The 25,261-nt window shown below is 40.2% G+C and overlaps 1 protein-coding gene across 1 annotated transcript; it reads right to left on the reverse strand.

Annotated features, from left to right (window-relative positions):
• Positions 1–6,576: 6,576 nt before the first annotated feature.
• LOC138852004 (zinc finger protein 84-like) lies at positions 6,577–20,483 on the reverse strand. Its single transcript, XM_070081603.1, has 2 exons — positions 20,356–20,483; positions 6,577–14,575 (listed from the first exon to the last, which is right to left on the reverse strand). The coding sequence occupies exon 2, from the start codon at positions 13,953–13,955 to the stop codon at positions 12,549–12,551; it is 1,407 nt and encodes a 468-aa protein (XP_069937704.1). The 5' UTR covers positions 13,956–14,575; positions 20,356–20,483; the 3' UTR covers positions 6,577–12,548.
• Positions 20,484–25,261: the final 4,778 nt, after the last annotated feature.

Consider the following 25,261-nt stretch of genomic DNA (forward strand, 5'->3'; position numbering starts at 1 on the left):
AAAGGAGGTTTTGTGTGCGAAGGGCTTGGACTTCCAGCAGGCATGCGTGAGCGTGTTTGATAGGAGTGAATGGAGACAAATGGTTTTTAATACATGACGTGCTGTTGGAGTGTGAGCAAAGTAACATTTATGAAGGGGTTCAGGGAAACCGGCAGGCCGGACTTGAGTCCTGGAGATGGGAAGTACAGTGCCTGCACTCTGAAGGAGGGGTGTTAATGTTGCAGTTTAAAAACTGTAGTGTAAAGCACCCTTCTGGCAAGACAGTGATGGAGTGAATGATGGTGAAAGTTTTTCTTTTTCGGGCCACCCTGCCTTGGTGGGAATCGGCCAGTGTGATAATAAAAAAATAGTGGTGGTAAACCTTTGAATACATCAGAAAATGTGTTTACTAAGGCACTTACTTGAGACTTTTGTTTATTTGACAAGTCGTTGTTAATGTTGACATTTGACTTCTTTGGGGAGGGATCATGCGTTAAGATATCCAGTAGTTCCTTCGATTCTGTAAAAGATTCGTCATCTATAATACAAACTCTACACTCGTACGAATCACCACTTGTAACCACGCTGTAAAAAGTAGTATCTTCGTCAAAGGAATTTACACAAAGATAAAACTTTATCACCAACATTAAACGTACGCTTGGAGCTTTTATGGTCAAAATAGGTCTTGTACGTTTCCATAGACATCTCTAGGTTTTTTTACCGACCAAAGCGGCGGTTTCTTCCAATCGTTCCCTTAGATCTAAAAGAAACTGATAGCTGTTTTGAACCTCAGGTTTAATATCTTTGGACCAAAGTTCATTCAAAATAGATAGTGGTCCACGAGCTTGTCTCCCATAAAGTAATTCAAAAGGGTAATAACCAAGGGAATCGCTTGGAATCTCGCGCATTGCAAAAAGAGCACATGGTAGAAATCTATGCCAGTCCGTTGGTTTAAGAATACATGTTGTCGCTCTACTCTTCCGTTACACATCGGATGGTAAGGTGTAGTGAAAAGAGCTTTAACACCCACAAGTTGATAAATGTGCTTCATTAATTCTGAAGTGAATTGTGCCCCTTTATCAGACAGAATTTCACGAGGTATACCTACACGTGAAAAAATAGAAAATAAGGCTTCTGCGACTTCTATGGACGTAATGGATTTTAAGGATACCGCCTCTGGGAAGCTGGACGCATAGTCAATCATAGTTAAGATATATTTATGACCTCCTGATGAGCGAGGTGTGATAGGACCAACTATATCTACTGCAACCCTTGCAAAAGGGACTGAGAAAATTGGCATCTTTACCATAGGAACTCTCCTAGTTCTACCCTTTTGCGTGGAAAGTTGACATACGTGACATGATCTGCAGTACTTATAGATGTCAGAGGACATACTAGGCCAGAAATATAGGTCCTTGATTTTATTATAGGTCTTCCTATGTGAAAAAATGGCCAGAGACTGGTAAGTCATGAGAAATCTTTAAAATGGTTTCCCAGCAATCCTGCGGAATGGCTAACAGGCTTCGACCAACATCATTGGGTTTGTCCGCAGACACTATAGTCTTGTACAAAAGATCGTGTTTGAACTCAAACTTGTAAGAAAATTTCTTTCTCTGTATCACCTTGCCATTTAAAGCTAGCTTCCGAGATTCCTCTAAGGAAGGACAAGTCTTTTGAAGACCCTCTAAATCTATGTGAGACAACTCAATTGGCTTCCCTTTGGAAAGAACTAAAGGGTGGATAGGTTTTACCTTAGACTGAGCTCTGGTAAGGACGTTAATTGTGTCTAGTTGTTGAAAAGATTGTGCCACACAGTTTTCCACTGGTGTTTGTGTTGTCCAGTTTAAGTGACTGACTTACTAAAGGTGTTACCGGAGTTTTGTAACCATCAGCTCTCTGATTTAAGTTATCCAACTGAATCTCATCTGGAACTATCTGAAGAAACAAGAGATATTAGGTTCCAACCCTTCCTTGGAAACTCCAAATTCCAAACAGTCCTTTTCAGATGGGAAAGTAGCCCCTTGTATGTTCCCAACCAAAACAGAACACGAGGTTATTGGGGCAACTACGGCATCTACCCATCCTGAGAACCATTTGCACCTAACGAAACATCCGACTGTTGGAAAAGAATCGCTTCTTCCTAAATAGTCAGTTAATTTAGTGGACTTATAACGTGAAGAATCTAGGTTAGGGAAAAGCTTACTTGAGATAACAATACAGGAACATCCAGTGTCTCTAAGAATGGTTGACACATTCATGCCATTGACTGTACCTTCACTAAAAGGTGTGTTTATATTAGATTCGGCGAAATATTTACTGATATTTTCACCTTTTTTCTTAGGACAGTCGGGCCTTCTATGACCCCATTCATTACAGTTGAAACATTTTACTGTGAAGGCCGTGGAATTCCTTGGTATGGAGGGTTCGGATCCCTCGGATTGCTTAGGCACAACAGGCTTATATCTGCTACGCTCTTTAGGGTAGTTATTATGAGCGCACGCATATATATCAGCAGCTTGTGCCATTTCCGCAGCCGTATGAATGTTTCTTTCTTTAATGAATATTCGTAAGTCAGAGTTTACAGAAGAAAGGAATTGATCTCTTACCATCAGGTCTCGTAAAGATTCGAAATCGTGGTCAACCTCAGCACTATCAATCCACGAATCAAATAATCTGAAAAGTGTTGTCAAGAATTGCATATAATTTTGATTAGGAGTTATTTTAATGTCTAAACTCCGATCTGTAATGATGAGTAGTTTTTTTGAAAGCCTGAAGTATAGCTTTCTTCAGCAGGCTATAACTAGAAATAACATCAGAGGGTAGAGTGGAATAGACAATACTGTAAATATCGAATTACAGAAAATATCTACCTGGATGAGGACTAACAAACTTACACTAAACATTGACAAAACCTACTTCATTCAGTTTGGTAACAGAGCTACAGATGTCCCTCTTAACATAATGATAAACGGATCACCTATCACAAAGCTAACAGAGGGAAAATTCTTCGGAATCCACCTTGATAATAGACTCAAATTTCAAACACATATACAGCAAATTTCTAAGAAAATTTCCAAGACTGTAGGCATACTATCGAAGATACGGTACTATGCTCCACAGTCAGCCCTCCTGGCCCTATATCACTCTTATTTACCCCTATCTCTCCTATGGAATTTGTGCATGGGGCTCAACAACAAGTAACCATCTCAGGCCACTAATTACCCAACAAAAGGCTGCAGTTAGAATGATAAATTCTCACTATAGGCAGCACACTCCAATATTCAATACACTAAACCTACTCACCATACAAAACATCCATACTTATTACTGCACCTATTACATACATAGAACACTTAACTCTGATATTAACCCTCCCCTCAAACATCTCCTTGCCAACCTCAACAGAACACATGACCATAACACAAGGCACAGATCACTCTTTGATGTTCCTCGTGTCCATCTCACACTATGCAAAAACTCAATGCACATAAAAGGCCCTAAAATCTGGAATTCATTACCTGTAAATATAAAAGAAACACTACCTGTTTATAAATTCAAGTCTCTTCTCAAAGATCACTTACTCACCCAAAACCAAATAAATACTGAATAACTGAACCTTATAAATTGTATACCTCAAATGTTTCTCACAATTATATCACATAAATGTTAAACCTAAAACCCAATCTAACTATTTTTTAAATACACTACCTAACAGAATACTCCATTCTACTGAATGTACAACAATGTATACAACCATATGACCTGTCTTTGTAATACTCACATGTGTGGTGTGAATATAATGCAGAGAATTCGTAGTTTGGAAGTTAGGAGGAGGTGCGGGATTACCAAAACTGTTGTCCAGAGGGCTGAGGAAGGGTTGTTGAGGTGGTTCGGACATGTAGAGAGAATGGAGCGAAACAGAATGACTTCAAGAGTGTATCAGTCTGTAGTGGAAGGAAGGCGGGGTAGGGGTCGGCCTAGGAAGGGTTGGAGGGAGGGGGTAAAGGAGGTTTTGTGTGCGAGGGGCTTGGACTTCCAGCAGGCATGCGTGAGCGTGTTTGATAGGAGTGAATGGAGACAAATGGTTTTTAATACTTGACGTGCTGTTGGAGTGTGAGCAAAGTAACATTTATGAAGGGATTCAGGGAAACCGGCAGGCCGGACTTGAGTCCTGGAGATGGGAAGTACAGTGCCTGCACTCTGAAGGAGGGGTGTTAATGTTGCAGTTTAAAAACTGTAGTGTAAAGCACCCTTCTGGCAAGACAGTGATGGAGTGAATGATGGTGAAAGTTTTTCTTTTTCGGGCCACCCTGCCTTGGTGGGAATCGGCCGGTGTGATAATAAAAAAATAATAATTAAAGTTTTATCACTGATTTCATCATTGCTTAGTTAATCTTAAGTTAATTTTAAGCCAGCCCGTAATGCTATGCATAGTATAAGTGGCTTTGGCATGCTACTCTTATCTGTATTTTTTGTACCTCTGTATGTGTGCTCAAATTTTTAAATAAATAAATAAATAAATAATGCTGAACCTGACAGTAGTAAGCCAAGCCTAGTAGCCCAAGAATCTGATGGCCAGTCACAGAGAGTGGCAGTACGTACTCTCGAATCGAGTAATATATGCCGCTTTGTCATCTTGTTCTGAGAGAGGTGGTATTTGTGGCATCCTAATATTAGGTTCATGGGAAGGGTATTCTAGAACCCCTTCATCTATTTTCTGCTTAGATAGTTCTATCTTCTTGGCTTCTAATTCCAACCTTGATTGTTTAGCCAGTTCTTCAAATTCCTTCATTTTGACGGCTACCTCTCTTGCCTGAACTCTATCTTCTCTATCTATCCTTTCCTGTTCGAGTTTATCCTCCCGAGCTAGTCTTTCCTGTTCCTTTTTCTCTTCTCGAGCTAGTCTTTTTTCTTCCCGAGCTAGTCTTTCCTGTTCCTCTTTCTTTACAATAGCCATTTTAGCAGTAATGTAATTATCAAGGCTTTGTCCAGTAAATCTCATTTCCTTTCCAGCTTTCAACCAGAAATCTAAAGAATCCATCTTGTATAAAGAAATATTACGCACCCAGCTTCAACTGTCTTAATTAAAACTAACAGGAACGTCTGTTACAAAAGAGGGACACAGTCCGCACACTTTAAACTTCCCAAAGTAGAAAATGAAATAAATATTTCTCCCTGGAAGAATACACTTGTGGGCCCAATAGCCTTCACTAAGCAAAATACACACGGTTCACACAGAAGGGGTTATCATCAAAGTTCCCCAGGTCCAACAAATAGGTAAACTTCTAAACCGAACCTTAGAACCAAACAACGGTAAGTCAACCAGACTACCAGTAATGACTTGACACCTCAACTCACCCTTTTCTATCTTAAATGTTATACTCACAACCAGTTGAACCATCAGGACGATGTTACTTCGAGTCGTATCCTGGCAAGGTCGCCAGTGTCAGTGGAACGCCTTCCATCTGAACAAAAGAAACTAATACAGATAAGAGCAGTATGCCAAAGCCACTTATACTATGCATAGCATTACGGGCTGGCTTAAAATTAACTTAAGATTAACTAAGCAATGATTATTATTATTATTATTATTATTATAATCAAAAAGAAGCGCTAAGCCACAAGGACTATACAGCGCTGCTACTAAGCAATGATGAAATCAGTGATAAAACATTAATGTAAACAGATAACTATAAAGCACAAGTGAGTATTACAAAGACAGGTCATATGGTTGCATTCAGTTAGGTAGTGATTCTGTTAGGTAGTGTATTTAAAAAATAATAAAGTTAGATTGGGTTTTAGGTTTAACATTTATGTGATATAATTGTGAGAAACATTTAAGATATACAATTTATAATGTTCAGTTATTCAGTATTTATTTGGTTTTGGGTGAGTAAGTAATCTTTGAGAAGAGACTTGAATTTATAAACAGGTTGTGTTTCTTTTATATTTACAGGTAATGAATTCCAGATTTTAGGGCCTTTTATGTGCATTGAGTTTTTGCATAGTGTGAGATGGACACGAGGAACATCAAAGAGTGATCTGTGCCTTGTGTTATGGTCATGTGTTCTGTTGAGGTTGGCAAGGAGATGTTTGAGGGGAGGGTTAATATCAGAGTTAAGTGTTCTATGTATGTAATAGGTGCAGTAGTAAGTATGGATGTTTTGTATGGTGAGTAGGTTTAGTGTATTGAATATTGGTGGAGTGTGCTGCCTGTAGTGAGAATTTGTTATTCTAACTGCAGCCTTTTGTTGGGTAATTAGTGGTCTGAGATGGTTAATTGTTGTTGAGCCCCATGCACAAATTCCATAGGTGAGATAGGGGTAAATAAGAGTGATATAGGGCCAGGAGGGCTGACTGTGGAACATAGTACCGTATCTTCGATAGTATGCCTACAGTCTTGGAAATTTTCTTAGAAATTTGATGTATATGTGTATGAAATTTGAGTATTATCAAGGTGGATTCCTAAGAATTTTCCCTCTGTTAGTTTTGTGATAGGTGATCCATTTATCATTATGTTAAGAGGGACATCTGTAGCTCTGTTACCAAACTGGAAAAATAAATAAAGAAAGAAACGACTAGGAAAAATAAGAATAATGATTTTTGAGGATTTTACTTAAAATTTAAATATAATAAAAAAAATGGCCTTCGGTTCTTGTAGTTGGGCAGGAGTAGGTAAGACCCTGGATAGATCTTCTGATATTATTGATGTAGGTTATCCTGGGCGGATGGTGATAGTCCGATGTTTTGGAATCTCCTACCACTTGGATGGAGCACCACAAGTAGAACAGGTAAGGGCCAGTAGTAGTCCAATAATGTTAATAAGTCTCATTAACAAATGTCTTGCTCCTTTATCTGGCATCTATCCTGGATGACCACGCCAGGAACAGAGCTGGTAATAAGAAAAAATAACTGGTTACCAATGGTCATGATAATATAACATTTAAGAATGGAAAAGAATGATAAATGCCAAAATCATTACTGGTAACCAGCAAACAAAAGAAAGGAACAAACAGTAATACTCCTGGTAGATCACCCTACCTGATTAGGAGAAGAGTGGAGGTGAAGTGACTCTCCAAACTTCACCCCACACCAGGTAAGGTCAATATTACCAGGAGTAGAAATTTGAACAAATCAGACACCAAGAACTAGTTTCGCCCCAGCCCGCCAGAGGGGGAGGGGGTGCGCGACGTAACTCGCTAATGGTTCCTGGTTGCCTGAACAACCTTAACCCCACTTACGCCTACTTTTCCCTCACACCCAGGCTGGTTTGTGGGGAAGTACACTGGCTGGTATGTGGGGAAATATCCTGGCTGGTTTGTGGGGAAGTACCCTGGCTGGTATGTGGGGAAGTACCTTGGCTGGTTTGTGGGGAAGTACCCTGGCTGGTATGTGGAGAAGTACCCTGGCTGGTATGTGGGGAAGTACCCTGGCTGGTTTGTGGGGAAGTACCCTGGAAGCACCCTCTACCACCACCACTTTTGTATCTTTCTACAAACTTTTTCGTGAATTCTATAGTGTTTCTCACCCTCATTTCCAGAGAGCTGGCACTAGAAGCCTTCTTTGGGCCTATGGTGGCTTATTAAGCAGTTACAAGCACTAAAAACAATGGAATAATACAAAATATATCACACCTATGCGTGGAATCATCTTCACTAGCTTGTAAACAATGGCACACTGCCTGTACCATGGAGTTCCTGGCAGTTGCGGGCCACTGACACATTCTGGAAGAATGTCTTTAGCCAAGTTTTTTGTCATTAGCCGAGCCAATATTTTGACGTAAAAATGTAGTGTTACCCAATTTTGTCGTTAGCTTATGATGTCATTACCCAAGGCTCCACTGCAAGAGAAAATTGGGTTACGAGCTCAGTCATGGAATGAATTAAACTTGTAAGTCAAGGTACCACTGTACTTTTATTCTGTAAACCATTCAAAATCATATCTTTTTCTGTAATATATCTTTCATTCTATCAAATGAGATCAAAAAAATGAGAATACAGTCATAAATACCATACAAAAATACACCACAAAGTCACTAAGTGCATTTTTGAGGGTCTGAAATGGATTAACCAAATTTACATTATTCCTTATAGGAAAAATTTGTTTTGGTACTAGAACAGATCAGCACTTGAACAGCCTTCTGGAACAAATTAACACTTTCAGGGTCCAGAGACCAAGTCTCAAAGTGTGCACCAGGGTAGAAGAATGTGTGGAAAATTTTTTTCGTAAAGAATTAAAGAATAGTTTTCTGTAGATAATGAAACAAAAAAAAGTTTCCTAGAATGGATGCAGTCTCTGGAAGTATTTGAAACAAGGTACCATGCACAGTGGTATCTTACATTCCTCGCAAGTAAACCGAGTGTCTTTGCATCTTTGTTGCTGTCGTTTTGTTTGTGCACAGACAACACATCTCTTCTGAGCCCATTTCTTCTTAGTTGCAGGAAGCTGTATTAGGAAGTGATCAAATTCCCGCCTCAAACACTTGGGTAATTCTTGATTAATGTGTGGACAGTTTTGTACAGCAGTTGTTGTTACCTGGTACTTGATTATTAGCTGTCTGACAACAGATAATCAAAATTCACCACATGGTGATCTGTTGCCAGTCTTTATTTGGTACATACTATATGCATTGAGCATTGAAATGTCAATTAGATGGAAGAAAGGTTTCATGTACCACTTGCAATTCTTACGAACACAATCGACAAAGCATGTCATTTATCACATTTGTCAACCAAATGCATGTTTTGTGCATAATCAATCACTGTAGCTGGTTTTAGAATACGTTCATTAGTCACCCTATCCATCTTGCCACTGTCTTTAATTTTGTTATGGTGAATGGATGCCAACAATGTGACATCTCGTTTGTCATGCCACCATAATGCCATGATGTCATTGGCAGCAAACACCTGCACCTCACCACTACCAAGTGCCTATGTTGAACCTGGGCATATGTTTATGATTAGAAAGCACTATGCCACACACATTTTTCATGTTCACCTGCAAAAAATCAGTGAACAAGGGGCTTGTGTATCAGTTATCAGTATATAATGAATGCTTTTTACCAAGATATGGTGCCATCATTGTTCCCACCTCATCACCTGATGTCAGCATAGTTGCTGATCCCCTTATATATGTTATATAGATTAGCTGAGTATCATAGTACCATCCATGTGTTTATATAGAAGATCCCTTAGGCCTGTGATGGTATGACATCACGAGGTACAGCTTGAGGCAGTGAGACGAGCTACCTCAGTCTCACTCGACGGACCACCTACGAACAGGCAAGAACACTGCAGGCCTGGCTCCCACCTCTCATCCACAGTCTGACAATATATAGTGTTACCATCCAACAAGGTGTTTACCTTCAACCCTCGTATCTCCTAACAAACCCCACACGACACTGAGATACCCAATAACATCCTGGTATCTTTCCATGTTTTACTTCCCATGTATACAATTATGTCCAATACCAGGCCACTTTCACAGTCAGCACAAACAGCTTTATACCAAAGCGTTTCATCTTGCATGATATACTATACTGCTTGAACGGCAATCTGCCTTTGAACAAAATCTAAGACTCATCAATTACAAGAATCTTGAATGGATAAAAGTACATGTTGAAATTTTTTTTCAGATGCATAAAAACATTTCTAATCTTGCATAACCTATCACTCTTGTCAGGCCTGGTTTTGTCAGAGAAGTGCAACATACGTAACAGTAAGATAAATCTGTTCATTCGGATGATTTCACTGAAGGCCGGGGTAGAAATTAGCCGATCTGTAGACTCATATGATTTTATATTATGCTTATAGATATGAGATATAAGCATTATTGTTGCAAAAAACAAATACATTTCAACTACAGTTGTCTCTTTCCATCAGTGTAGCCTTGATTGTGGTGATATGATTGTATTTGCCATGGTGTACTCAAAATACAGTGGACTCCCAGTTTCATGATTAATCCATTCCAGAGAGTCTGCTGAATGTCAAAATTCACAATTGGCAAAACCATTTTCCCCATAAGAAATAATGGAAATTCAATTAATCCATTTCAGACACCCAAAAGTATTAACAAAAAATATTTTTTTTAAAGATTAAATATAGATTTACATACAGAAAGTAATGGCAAATGAAGATAAAGCACTAATAAAATGGATAAATGAACATTTAACATCACACTTACCTTTACTGGAGACTCTTGTTGGTGCATAGCAGACAGGTAGGAGAGGGGAGAGAGGGAGCCGAGTTATTATGCTTCAATATGATGCTAATATCATCTCTACGGCTTATTTATCTATCACAATTCATCTAATAAAGAATATTAATAACACAGAAATGTGATACATACTCTACAATGAATAAAATATGCCACATATGTGAGGAGTAAGTGGTGGTGGTGGTGTTGGGTTTATAAGTGCCACTGAAAGAAGACATACATATTAGTGGTAGTGGAGGTGCTAGCTGAAGCCACCAACACCAACCACACTAAAACAATGTATGTAATTTATAAATAAGAAATATTTACACTTACCTTGGAGGAGATGTTAGTTTAATTAGTTTGATGGAGGAGATGCTGGCAGAGGTTTAGGGTGGTGGAAGATAAAAGGGCAGCATATGTTCAGTGGCTCTATACTCCTCCAATAACATTGGAGAGTTACTTTTGTGTCATTTTTCTATCGCTTAAATGCTTAACTTACTTGCTACACCGTTAATGCTACACTTTATTACTGAGTGGTGCAATAACCTTTATTAATACCTGCTGCTTTAGTATTGTACATATCATAGAATCACTAAATCACTGAAGAAGGCACATTCTCCCCTCTCTCTCTGTCTTCCACTTTGGTACTTGGCTATGAGTTTTTTTCTTGAATTCTATCACGTTTCTTTCCTTCTTAACCAAAGGCCTGGCACTAGGAGCTTTCTTTTGGCCCATGGTGGCTTATTTAGCAGTTGCAAGAAGCACAAAAAACAATCGATTATTACGAAATGTATTGTATAAACCAATGGGGTGATGGCCACTCACTGATAAACAATGGCACACCGAGTGTGAATGGTGTGGGAGACTGGCTTTGTGTGTGTGCTGATGCTGGGATGCCGCTTACTTGGACACATACCAGACAGTCACTGAATCACAAGGCCAATCACGAACCACGAGGCTATATTTTGCCGAAAAAATTGCAGAAAGTCAGATTTCACGAAAGTCACAGCCGCCGAAAGTTCATTACCTCTGTAACTTGCTCAGCTATCAAAACTTTGGAGTCCAGTCCCTGGACCAATTATGTACCTCTGTAATCTTTTGACTACCGCCCACAGGATGGGTATGGGGTGCATAATAAACATATTAAACTAAAATGCCGAAAGGCAGGGGTCCACTGTACTTGTTACTTTCCTTGACTATATTTCCATCAAGTGCTTGTTGAAGAATAGTTCAAAGAATTCCAGTTCATTTGCAGTGTCATCAAACTGATGGGGATTGGGTACAAAAGTGGGATTTTGCTGCCAATCCCAGATTCAGTTTGCTGGTGGATAATGGATATGATAAGCTGGTTGTGGTTGTAGTTGTGGTTGTTGTGTGAGGGTGGTTGACACTCCACTTTGTCCTGGATCTGATGAGTCAGCTGTGTGGGTCTCAGTCTGGGCTGGTGCATCATGCTGTGAGCCCGTGGCACCACCACCACCATTACCACCACCTACTGATGCCTGCGGTCTATCAATACCAAGTGTAGCCACACCATCCTCACTTTCACTGTCTATTCCAGGTTTAGGGCCATGGGATGTACTACAGGATGTACCCCGTCCCTTTGGAATTGCATATGGTACACTACCCAAACACATGCGGTGGCAAATATACTGACGCTTCACTGGTGAATATGATTCATTACTAGCATTACTCGAATGGTCATCAAGAGCAATAAATTCAAAGTCCAAATCACTATCATCACCATTACTCATGCCCAAGGCCTGGCCATGCAAAAAACATTAGTTTTCTCTTGCAATAAGGTACAGATGAACGTGACTGAGACACACCAACACCCAAGGTGGAAGGTTGAGGGTCGTCAAGATTTTCGGCACTATTTTCAATATCTTGAGCATTGCTTTGGGTCACAAATTGATCAAAACCATAGGATTCCTCTTTAGATCCACTTCTATCAGTGTTAGAACTATCAGTTAGGAAGAGGAAAGCCCCAATTTGCCTTGGAGTGAGAGCTGCCTTGCCAGGAGGCATGGTAAACAAAGCACACTGAGGCAGCATTCCCACAATGCCATGTGGGCGCCTAGATTTTCTGTATACTGTGCACACTGACCACACAGACCCATTCTCATATTTGTATGCCTACCAGCCTTCTCGTGCTAAATTTAAGACCGCTAGAATTTTGGCGGAGTTCTATGGTTTGGACCCTGGCTTCAAATTATCATGGGGGAGCACTAAACCCATAGGATTATGTAGCACATGTGGGGGGATGGAAGGCATTCAGGGAACCAGAGCACAAATCCAATTCCCTAGATCAAGAGCCCCTCACCAGCATCAAGGAACCTCCTTTGAAGGGTCCTGGCTTCAAAGCCATAGAACTATGGCACAGACCCTGAAAGGTTTAGGCTCGAGTTCTGAGGTTCCACTGCATCTCTTGTATGTATTTGCATGTGTGACACAAGATGGCTTTTTTGAGTAAAACATTTCAGACATTCTGAACACTGAAATGGTTTATCTCCTGTATGTACTCGCATATGTGACACAAGTTGGTATTTGTGAGTAAAACATTTCAGACATTCTGAACAGTGAAATGGTTTATCACCTGTATGTATTCGCATATGTGTCACAAGATGTCCTTTTTCAGAAAAACATTTCAGACAATCTGAGCATTGAAATGGTTTTTCTCCAGTATGTACTCGCATATGTGACACAAGATGGCCTTTGACAGTAAAACATTTCAGGCATTCTGAACACTGAAATGGTTTATCTCCTGTATGTAATCTCATATGTGACACAAGATAGCCTTTCTGAGTAAAACATTTCAGACATTCTGAACACTGAAAAGGTTTAACTGCTGCATGTGTTCGCACATGTGTCAGAAGATGGCTTTTTTGAGAAAAAGATTTCAGACATTCTGAACACTGAAATGGTTTATCTCCTGTATGTGCTCGCATATGTATCACAAGAGTGCTTTTTAGAGTATAACATTTCAGACATTCTGAACACTGAAAAGGTTTAACTGCTGCATGTGTTTGCACATGTGTCAGAAGATGGCTTTTTTGAGTAAAACATTTCGGACATTCTGAACACTGAAATGGTTTATCTCCTGTATGTACTCGCATATGTCTCACAAGACTGTGTTTTCGACTAAAACATCTGAGACACTCTGAACACTGAAATGGCTTATCTCCTGTATGTATTCGCATATGTGACACAAGATGGCCTTTTTCAGTAAAACATTTCAGACATTCTAAACACTGAAATGGCTTATCTCCAGTATGTATTCGTATATGTGACACAAGGTGGTCTTTTTGAGTAAAACATTTCAGACATTCTGAACACTGAAATGGTTTATGTCCTGTATGTATTTGCATATGTGTCACAAGACTGCGTTTTACAGTAAAACATTTCAGACATTCAGAACACTGAAATGGTTTATCTCCTGTATGTACATGTGTGTGTTTCACAAGAAGGCCTTTTACAGTAAAACATTTCAGACATTCTGAACACTGAAATGGTTTATGTCCTGTATGTATTCGCATATGTGCCACAAGACTGCTTTTTACAGTAAAACATTTCTGACACTCTGAACACTGAAATGGTTTATGTCCTGTATGTACTCGCATATGTGTCACAAGACTGCTTTTTACAATAAAACATTTCTGACATTCTGAACACTGAAATGGTTTATGTCCTGTATGTATTCGCATATGTGTCACAAGACTGCTTTTTACAGTAAAACATTTCTGACACTCTGAACAATGAAATGGTTTATGTTTCTGCATATTTTTCAAAGGAAGTTACTTCATTTTAAAATATTTTAGTCATTCAACATTGGTATAGTTAATCTTTCTTATGTACTCTCAAGTGTATTTCAAGATTTAGTCTTTTTGGTAAACTTTTTCTACCAATGAGCACTAATAAAGTTTATTTTCATCTTTAAAGACTACTATGATTTTTTTTTGTGTGTTAGAAGACTAATATACATACTACAACACTGTATATATATACACTAAAACACTGTATACATGTACTATTACACTGTTCTACAACACTGTACAAATGTATTACAACACTCTATATGTACTAAAACACTGTATAAATACAAAAGAATATTTTTATTATTTGCTCTTGTGTTTAAAAACATATTTTTATTAAATTTTAACTACAGCATTACTAAATTGTATTTATTGATGAATTGCCATACAATTCATAAGAATCACAAGTGTTGCCCTTCTTATAATAAAAAAGATATAGTGTCTGGGAAGATACAGCCTGGTAGTGTTCCACAAAACACTTCTGTAATATCAGTTGTTGTTGAAGACACTTAACACTGGTACTTCTTGAACTACTGAAGATATAGTGTCTGGGAAGATACAGCCTGGTAGTGTTCCACAAAACACTTCTGCAATATCAGTTGTTGTTGAAGACACTTAACACTGGTACTTCTTGAACTACTGAAGATATAGCGTCTGGGAAGATACAGCCTGGTAGTACAATATTCCACCAATTACATGAAATATTACCACCTGAAATATTCCACCAATTCATTACCACCTGAACCATTACTTGTAATATAGATTTTGTGTGCAATTTCAAGATAATTTTACATAACCTTACTCCACCTTACTACCTCACATTTATATTAAGTTTAAATAAAATTGTAAAACAGTTAACCACTACTTCTTGTCTAGTTTTAAGTACAGTTACTATGTACTTATTATCTTGTCTTGTTTTAATTAGTACTATGTATTAGGATTAGTTTGCCCAAAATGCCCCGGCATGATAGAGGTTCTCTTTGTACTTAGCAAAACAAAATTGTAATTACACATTGTAACCTTTACAAAGAAATAAGCTTACCTATCTATCTATCAAGTACTAACACAATATACTGAAAAGAAAACAAATTTTTTATTATCACATGACGTACAAAAGAAAACCGTCACATTTACATTTTTAACCCTTTGAGGGTCCATGCTGTAGTTGTACAGCTTTGAAGCCAGGGTCCATATCCTAATTCTATGTGATGAGCTCAGCTCACTCAGATAAACTGTTAGCAGTAAATTTGGGCCTAGATATGAGAGAATAGGTCGAGGCAGTAAGTGTGCACCACATAAAACAAACCCTTCAGCATACAGTGCATAAGGAGAAAAAAAATTGTGACCAAGTACAGTGGACCCTCGGTTATCAGCTTTAATCCGTTCCAGAAGCTCAGCCTAAAAAAAAAAAAATGGCCAAAAACCAAAATAATATTTCCCATAAGAATTAATGGAAATATAATTAATTCGTTCCAGACAAAAATATTCACAAAAAAAAAAATAGTTTTTTTAAACTAATTACAGTGGACCCTCAGGTAACAGCATTAATCCATTCCAGAGAGCTTGCCTTTAACCAATTTTGACCTTAGCTGATTTAATTTTCCCCATAAGAAATAATGGAAATCCAATTAATCCATTTCAGATATCCAAAAATATTAACAAAAAATATTTTTTTAAAGATTAAATAGAGATATACATACAGAAAACAATGACAAATAAATATAAAGCACTAATAAAATGGATAAATGAACATAAAACATGTGATAATGTCCTAGTTGACAGTGATTCCTGCAAAGTAAAGGGTTTATTTGTTGAGCCATCCTTACATGTTGTAAGGGATAGTAAGATCCATTTCTTCCTTACCTGGAGTTTACCTGGAGAGAGTTTCGGGGGTCAACGCCCCCGCGGCCCGGTCTGTGACCAAGCCTCCTGGTGGATCAGCGCCTGATCAACCAGGCTGTTGCTGCTGGCTGCACGCAAACCAACGTACGAGCCACAGCCCGGCTGATCAGGAACTGACTTTAGGTGCTTGTCCAGTGCCAGCTTGAAGACTGCCAGGGGTCTGTTGGTAATCCCCCTTATGTGTGCTGGGAGGCAGTTGAACAGTCTCGGGCCCCTGACACTTATTGTATGGTCTCTTAATGTGCTAGTGACACCCCTGCTTTTCATTGGGGGGATGGTGCATCGTCTGCCAAGTCTTTTGCTTTCGTAGTGAGTGATTTTCGTGTGCAAGTTCGGTACTAGTCCCTCTAGGATTTTCCAGGTGTATATAATCATGTATCTCTCCCTCCTGCGTTCCAGGGAATACAGGTTTAGAAACCTCAAGCGCTCCCAGTAATTGAGGTGTTTTATCTCCGTTATGCGCGCCGTGAAAGTTCTCTGTACATTTTCTAGGTCGGCAATTTCACCTGCCTTGAAAGGTGCTGTTAGAGTGCAGCAATATTCCAGCCTAGATAGAACAAGTGACCTGAAGAGTGTCATCATGGGCTTGGCCTCCCTAGTTTTGAAGGTTCTCATTATCCATCCTGTCATTTTTCTAGCAGATGTGATTGATACAATGTTATGGTCCTTGAAGGTGAGATCCTCCGACATAATCACTCCCAGGTCTTTGACGTTGGTGTTTCGCTCTATTTCGTGGCCAGAATTTGTTTTGTACTCTGATGAAGATTTAATTTCCTCATGTTTACCATATCTGAGTAATTGAAATTTCTCATCGTTGAACTTCATATTGCTTTCTGCAGCCCACTGAAAGATTTGGTTGATGTCCGCCTGGAGCCTTGCAGTGTCTGCAATGGAAGACACTGTCATGCAGATTCGGGTGTCATCTGCAAAGGAAGACACGGTGCTGTGGCTGACATCCTTGTCTATGTCGGATATGAGGATGAGGAACAAGATGGGAGCTAGTACTGTGCCTTGTGGAACAGAGCTTTTCACCGTAGCTGCCTCGGACTTTACTCTGTTGACGACTACTCTCTGTGTTCTGTTAGTGAGGAAATTATAGATCCATCGACCGACTTTTCCTGTTATTCCTTTAGCGCGCATTTTGTGCGCTATTACGCCATGGTCACACTTGTCGAAGGCTTTTGCAAAGTCTGTATATATTACATCTGCATTCTTTTTGTCTTCTAGTGCATTTAGGACCTTGTCGTAGTGATCCAGTAGCTGAGACAGACAGGAGCGACCTGTTCTAAACCCATGTTGCCCTGGGTTGTGTAACTGATGGGTTTCTAGATGGGTTGTGATCTTGCTTCTTAGGACCCTTTCAAAGATTTTTATGATATGGGATGTTAGTGCTATTGGTCTGTAGTTCTTTGCTGTTGCTTTACTGCCCCCTTTGTGGAGTGGGGCTATGTCTGTTGTTTTTAGTAACTGAGGGACGACCCCCGTGTCCATGCTCCCTCTCCATAGGATGGAAAAGGCTCATGATAGGGGCTTCTTGCAGTTCTTGATGAACACAGAGTTCCATGAGTCTGGCCCTGGGGCAGAGTGCATGGGCATGTCATTTATCGCCTGTTCGAAGTCATTTGGCGTCAGGATACTTCTGGTCACAGTGTTCATCTCAGGGTAAATACCAATCTTGTTGACCTTGTTCACTATCCTTACCCTGTTCAGGTAGAGGATGAGTTGTCACCTGACCAGTGGGTCGGTGCTATTTCTACCGGGGAGACCTCATCCACTTCACTGGATCAATCCGTTCCACCAGTAGAGGAGAAAGACTTAGCTCCCACTGACTTCCCAGACGAGGTGAAGCATTTGTTGACTCTGTTGAACAAACATCGTAAAGCCATTGCCTTACCAGGTGAGAAGATGGGTATAATGAGCTTGTTGTACCATTGTATCCCACTTGAACCTGGTACTAGACCTATCTATATACCTGTGTACAGAATACCTCATTCACAAGTTGCTGTCACAGAAGAACTGATCAATCAAATGCTTGATGATGGAGTTATTGCTCCTAGTAATTCACCTTGGAATGCACCCTTGATCCTAGTACCTAAGAAGGATGGTACTTGGTGCCCAGTGATTGACATTAGGAAGTTAAATGCTATAACTATTCTAGATTGCTTTCCACTTCTGTACTTGATGATCTTTTATGTAACATCGGAGATAACAAAGTCTTTTTGACCCTGGACTTGTTACAAGGGTTTTGGCAAGTCCCTCTTCATGAGGACAGCCAAGAGCTAACTGCATTCTCCACTCCTACAGGTCATTATCACTTCCTCCTTATGTCCTTTGGATGACGATCCTCCCGTATCACGTTCTCAAGGCTAATGACTAATATCTTTAGAGGTTTCATAGGTAATGCACTTATGGTGTACTTAGATGACGTAATCGTCATGTCTAAAGACGTGGATACACACTTGAAAAGACTTGATGTAGTACTTGGAAAGCTTGAAGAAGCCAATTTAAAGATCAAACTGTCTAAATGTCATTTTTTCAGATCAGAAGTTAAGTTTCTTGGTCACGTAGTCACTCCTAGAGGGGTTACGACTGACAAAAGTAAAATAACTGCAATACTAAAATTTCCAACTTCCAAAACTGCTGATGCTGTAAGATCCTTTGTGGGCTTAGCAGGTTTTTATAGATCTTTCATTGCCAGTTTTTCTTCCATAGCTGCTCCTCTAACTAAGTTGCTTAAGAAAGATGCTCTTTTGTTTGGACCTTCCATCAAGAAAGAGCATTCCAAACTTTAAAAGAAAAGCAAACATCTCCAATTTTGAAATTTCCAATGTGGCAGATGTTGCAAGTGTATGGTGTAGGAGGTAGGTTACTGAAAGCAGTGAAGAGTTTTTACGAGGATAGTGAGGCTCAAGTTAGAGTATGTAGGAAAGAGGGAAATTTTTTCCCAGTAAAAGTAGGCCTTAGACAAGGATGTGTGATGTCACCGTGGTTGTTTAATATATTTATAGATGGGGTTGTAAGAGAAGTAAATGCGAGGGTCTTGGCAAGAGGCGTGGAGTTAAAAGATAAAGAATCACACACAAAGTGGGAGTTGTCACAGCTGCTCTTTGCTGATGACACTGTGCTCTTGGGAGATTCTGAAGAGAAGTTGCAGAGATTGGTGGATGAATTTGGTAGGGTGTGCAAAAGAAGAAAATTAAAGGTGAATACAGGAAAGAGTAAGGTTATGAGGATAACAAAAAGATTAGGTGATGAAAGATTGAATATCAGATTGGAGGGAGAGAGTATGGAGGAGGTGAACGTATTCAGATATTTGGGAGTGGACGTGTCAGCGGATGGGTCTATGAAAGATGAGGTGAATCATCAAATTGATGAGGGAAAAAGAGTGAGTGGTGCACTTAGGAGTCTGTGGAGACAAAGAACTTTGTCCTTGGAGGCAAAGAGGGGAATGTATGAGAGTATAGTTTTACCAACGCTCTTATATGGGTGTGAAGCGTGGGTGATGAATGTTGCAGCGAGGAGAAGGCTGGAGGCAGTGGAGATGTCGTGTCTGAGGGCAATGTGTGGTGTGAATATAATGCAGAGAATTCGTAGTTTGGAAGTTAGGAGGAGGTGCGGGATTACCAAAACTGTTGTCCAGAGGGCTGAGGAAGGGTTGTTGAGGTGGTTCGGACATGTAGAGAGAATGGAGCGAAACAGAATGACTTCAAGAGTGTATCAGTCTGTAGTGGAAGGAAGGCGGGGTAGGGGTCGGCCTAGGAAGGGTTGGAGGGAGGGGGTAAAGGAGGTTTTGTGTGCGAGGGGCTTCGACTTCCAGCAGGCATGCGTGAGCGTGTTTGATAGGAGTGAATGGAGACAAATGGTTTTTAATACTTGACGTGCTGTTGGAGTGTGAGCAAAGTAACATTTATGAAGGGATTCAGGGAAACCGGCAGGCCGGACTTGAGTCCTGGAGATGGGAAGTACAGTGCCTGCACTCTGAAGGAGGGGTGTTAATGTTGCAGTTTAAAAACTGTAGTGTAAAGCACCCTTCTGGCAAGACAGTGATGGAGTGAATGATGGTGAAAGTTTTTCTTTTTCGGGCCACCCTGCCTTGGTGGGAATCGGCCAGTGTGATAATAATAATAATAAAAATTTTCTATGCCCTTCTATCTAACAACTGATGCTAGTTCTATTGGCATAGGTGCCGTACTAGCTCAGAAGACTGATGGCAAGTACAACACAGTTGCATTTGCTAGTCAAGTCCTTACGAAGGCTGAAAGAAATTATACAGTAACTGAGCAAGAAGCTTTAACAATAGTATGGTCTTTAAAGTACTTCTGAGACATAATTTATCAGTATCCTGTTCATGTCTTGACAGACCATGCTCCACTGATACCTTTATTCCAGAACAAACAACCTACTGGAAGGTTAGCCAGATGGACCTTGACTGTCTAAGAGTTCAATCCTACTTTTGAACACTTACCTGGCAAGTCAAATGTAGTCGCAGATGCTTTATCGTGACATGTTAGTATAGTAACTGCAGACCCTCCATTTACTGCCAAGGATGTAAAGAATGCTCAACGAACAGATCCCATGTGGTCCGGTATGATTCGATTCCGAGGCTGAAGGTCCACCTCAATGGGTCTGGGAGAGAGTGTGAGGTGGCTGGAGTTGTGGGGAATGAGACTTCTAGCAGTGAGGTGCAGTCTGTCTCTCGCTGTGAGGAGGCTGTAGTTGGGGAGGTAGCAACAGCTACCAGCAGTGAGGTGCAGCCCAGCACCTGCTGCAAGTGGCGAGTTGTTCACAGTAATGGGAGGCGCATCAGAGTAAGGAAAGTTAAGAGTGAAGATCTGAAGGTAGGAAATCGCTTCTCTGTTCTCCAGGATGAATGTACTTCAGTGGCCAGTGAAGGTAAGGGTACTACTGCCCCTGCTAATGAAGGTAAGCGCATTCTTGTGGTTGGTGACTCTCAGGTAAGATATATTGACCGTGCTTTTTGTAATAGGAATAAGAAGATGAGAGATAGAGTGTGCTTCCCTGGAGCTGGTGTTGGGGACATTGTCAACAGGCTGGATAATATCATGTCAGGTAATGGGAACAAGCCCATTATCTGTCTCAGTGCTGGTGGAAATGATATTGGGAAGGGTAGGAGAGAAGAGCTGCTAGATAAGTACAGGTCAGCTATAGATTTCATTAAGTCTAAGGGAGGGATCCCAATCATATGTAGCATCTTGCCTAGAAGGGGAGTAGGAAATGAATGGTTGTCTAGGGCAATTGGTGTAAATTGCTGGCTAGACAGATACTGCAAGGAACTTGCAATCCCATTCATTGACAACTGGAACAACTTTTATGGCAAACATGATATGTATGCAAGGGATGGGGTACATCTCTCTGGGGCTGGGGTGGTAGCACTTGCAGACTCGATTGAGAAGGCCATTGGTGAAATGCCTATGATTTTAAACTGATGGAAGATAGAGGTATGGGTGTGTGTGGGAAACAAGCAGGTTGCAACACTAGGGTTGGAAACAGTAAATGTATAAAAGGCATTCAGCATGAAGTTATAAATAAAGACAATAGAACAGGTCAGCTAACAAAGGGGGGCAGCAGAGGGCAGCAAGGGACTAGCTCCCTTAAGGTTTACTATACTAATAGCAGGAGTGTTAGAAATAAGATAGATGAGCTAAGATTAATTGCAAGTGCAGGAAACATAGATATTATTGCTATAACAGAGACCTGGCTCAATCTGAAAGATAGAGAGATGCCCTCTGAATGTCACATACAAGGCTATAAATTATTCCACACTGACAGGGTCAACAGGAAAGGTGGTGGAGTAGCGATGTATGTCAGAGACAATTTAAATTGTTGTGTAAGACAAGATATTAAATTAGAAGCGTCAGCCACTGAATCTGTTTGGTTACAGCTTCTCGAGGGCCGAGAAAAACTAATTTTGGGTGTGATTTACAGGGCCCCAAATCTTGATAGGGAGTGCAGTAAACTTCTATGGGACGAAATTCGTAAGGCATCTACATACGAAAATGTTGTGCTAATGGGAGATTTCAACTATAGACAGATTGACTGGAGCAATTTGACAGGAAATTTAGAGTCGGGTGACTTTCTTGATACCATCCAGGATTGTTTTTTAAAACAGTTTGTGACAGAGCCAACTAGGGGAAATAACCCCCTTGACTTGGTTCTTGCCAGTAGGGAAACACTAATTAATAATCTTGAGGTTAATGATGAGCTTGGGGAGAGTGATCACAAATCACTCAGTTTTAATATATCATGGAATTCCCCTAATAATGGCAATCAAGTCTCCGTCCCTGACTTTCGCTTGGCTGATTTCATAGGACTGAAAAATTACTTAGGTGGGCTGAACTGGAATGACCTGACTAAGGGTCAGGTAGGTGGTGATGGTTGCCGATATGATGCTTTCCAGGGCATAGTTCTAGCTGCTCAGTCAAATTATGTTCCAAATAGGGAAATCAGATCAAACAAAAATGATCCTAAATGGATGAACAATAGATTAAAATATCTGATTGGTCAAAAGAGAGGCATATATAGGCAAATCAAAAGAGGAGAGGGGCAATTAAGAAATCGATATATTCAGTTAAAGAGAGAAATAAAAAAGGGAATTAGAAAAGCAAAAAGAGATTATGAGGTTAAAGTTGCAAGAGAATCGAAGACTAACCCAAAAGGATTCTTTCAGGTATACAGAAGTAAGATCAGGGACAAGATAGGCCCACTCAAAAGTTCCTCGGGTCAGCTCACTGACAGTGATAAGGAAATGTGTAGAATTTTTAACACATACTTCCTCTCAGTTTTTACACAGGAGGATACCAGCGATATACCAGTAATGATAAATTATGTAGAACAGGACGATAATAAACTGTGCACTATTAGGGTCACAAGTGACATGGTCCTTAGGCAAATAGATAAATTGAAACCTAACAAATCCCCAGGCCCTGATGAACTGTATGCAAGGGTTCTAAAGGAATGTAAAGAGGAGCTTAGCACACCTTTGGCTAATCTTTTCAACATATCACTACAAACTGGCATGGTGCCAGATAAGTGGAAAATGGCAAATGTGATACCTATTTTCAAAACAGGTGACAGGTCCTTAGCTTCGAACTATAGACCAATAAGCCTAACCTCCATAGTGGGAAAATTTATGGAATCAATAATTGCCGAGGCAGTTCGTAGCCACCTTGAAAAGCATAAATTAATCAACGAATCTCAGCATGGTTTTACAAAGGGGCGTTCCTGCCTTACGAATTTATTAACTTTTTTCACTAAGGTATTTGAGGAGGTAGATCATGGTAATGAATATGATATTGTGTATATGGACTTCAGTAAGGCTTTTGACAGGGTCCCACATCAGAGACTATTGAGGAAAATTAAAGCACATGGAATAGGAGGAGAAATTTTTTCCTGGATAGAGGCATGGTTGACAAATAGGCAGCAGAGAGTTTGCATAAATGGGGAGAAATCAGAGTGGGGAAGCGTCACGAGCGGTGTTCCACAGGGGTCAGTGTTGGGCCCCCTGCTGTTCACAATCTACATAAACGACATAGATGAGGGCATAAAGAGCGACATCGGCAAGTTTGCCGATGACACCAAAATAGGCCGTCGAATTCATTCTGACGAGGACATTCGAGCACTCCAGGAAGATTTGAATAGACTGATGCAGTGGTCGGAGAAGTGGCAGATGCAGTTTAATATAGACAAATGCAAAGTTCTAAATGTTGGACAGGACAATAACCATGCCACATATAAACTAAATAATGTAGATCTTAATATTACGGATTGCGAAAAAGATTTAGGAGTTCTGGTTAGCAGTAATCTGAAACCAAGACAACAGTGCATAAGTGTTCGCAATAAAGCTAATAGAATCCTTGGCTTCATATCAAGAAGCATAAATAATAGGAGTCCTCAGGTTGTTCTTCAACTCTATACATCCTTGGTTAGGCCTCATTTAGATTATGCTGCACAGTTTTGGTCACCGTATTACAGAATGGATATAAATTCTCTGGAAAATGTACAAAGGAGGATGACAAAGATGATCCCATGTATCAGAAACCTTCCCTATGAGGATAGACTAAGGGCCCTGAAACTGCACTCTCTAGAAAGACGTAGAATTAGGGGGGATATGATTGAGGTGTATAAATGGAAGACAGGAATAAATAAAGGGGATGTAAATAGTGTGCTGAAAATATCTAGCCTAGACAGGACTCGCAGCAATGGTTTTAAGTTGGAAAAATTCAGATTCAGGAAGGATATAGGAAAGTACTGGTTTGGTAATAGAGTTGTGGATGAGTGGAACAGACTCCCAAGTACCGTTATAGAGGCCAGAACGTTGTGTAGCTTTAAAAATAGGTTGGATAAATACATGAGTAGATGTGGGTGGGTGTGAGTTAGACCTGATAGCTTGTGCTAACAGGTCGGTTGCCGTGTTCCTCCCTTAAGTCAATGTGACCTGACCTGACTAGGTTGGGTGCATTGGCTTAAGCCGGTAGGAGACTTGGACCTGCCTCGCATGGGCCAGTGGGCCTTCTGCAGTGTTCCTTCGTTCTTATGTTCTTATGATTCCTGCTCCAGGAAGATCTTGTTCTGACTGTGAAGCCACCAGCACCCATCAGTGACTGTCATGAACCAAAAATTGCTGTATCAAACAGCTGAGTTGGGTACTCCTAGCAGAAGGGTATACCAGTTAGTAATTCCACAGTCACTAGTGAATGTAGCCTTACAGCTAGTTCACAATGTACCAGGTGTTGCACACCCTGGTATGGATCGTTCAGTAAAACAAGCCAGATTGAAATACTTTTGGCCTTGTGTGGCAACTGATATTTCTGAGTATGTTAAGAAATGTAGTGTCTGCATGCAATATAAAGGAAATGCTAACGGTCCTAATCCAATCCAAGTGTATCCAACTACTACCAAACCATGGCAAAGAGTTGCGCTAGATCTGTTAACTAATTTTCAATGTTCCCTGCAGGGCAACAAGTATCTGTGTGTTGTGGTAGACCATTTCACCAGATATTGTGAGTTGATTCTTATTGCAGATAAGACTGCCGAGACAGTAGCTAAAGCATTTAAAGAACATATTATCTGCAGTCCCTAGTAACAGATAATGGAGGTGAATTCTGTAATGAGATTCTTGAAAATTTGTGTACCTTGTACAAGATCTCTAAATCCACCATTGTTCCTCATCATCCTGCCAGCAATAGGTTAGTGGAACGAACCAATAAGAAAGTACTTGATGTCTTGAGAGCCACTATCAATCCCAACAGTGAAACTTGGGATGAAGTTATACCTGACGTGCAGTGTGCTATAAATTCTGCTTACAATGTTTCTATAGGTGACACTACACATTATGCATTGTATGGTGTAGA

Source organism: Cherax quadricarinatus, unplaced genomic scaffold (genome assembly GCF_038502225.1).
Source record: "Cherax quadricarinatus isolate ZL_2023a unplaced genomic scaffold, ASM3850222v1 Contig3308, whole genome shotgun sequence".
NCBI classification, from domain to species: Eukaryota; Metazoa; Arthropoda; class Malacostraca; order Decapoda; family Parastacidae; genus Cherax; species Cherax quadricarinatus.

Coding starts and splice junctions, on each gene's coding strand:
- LOC138852004 (XM_070081603.1), bottom strand. CDS start 13,955: ATGCAGAAACATAAACCATTTCATTGTTCAGAGTGTCAGAAATGTTTT.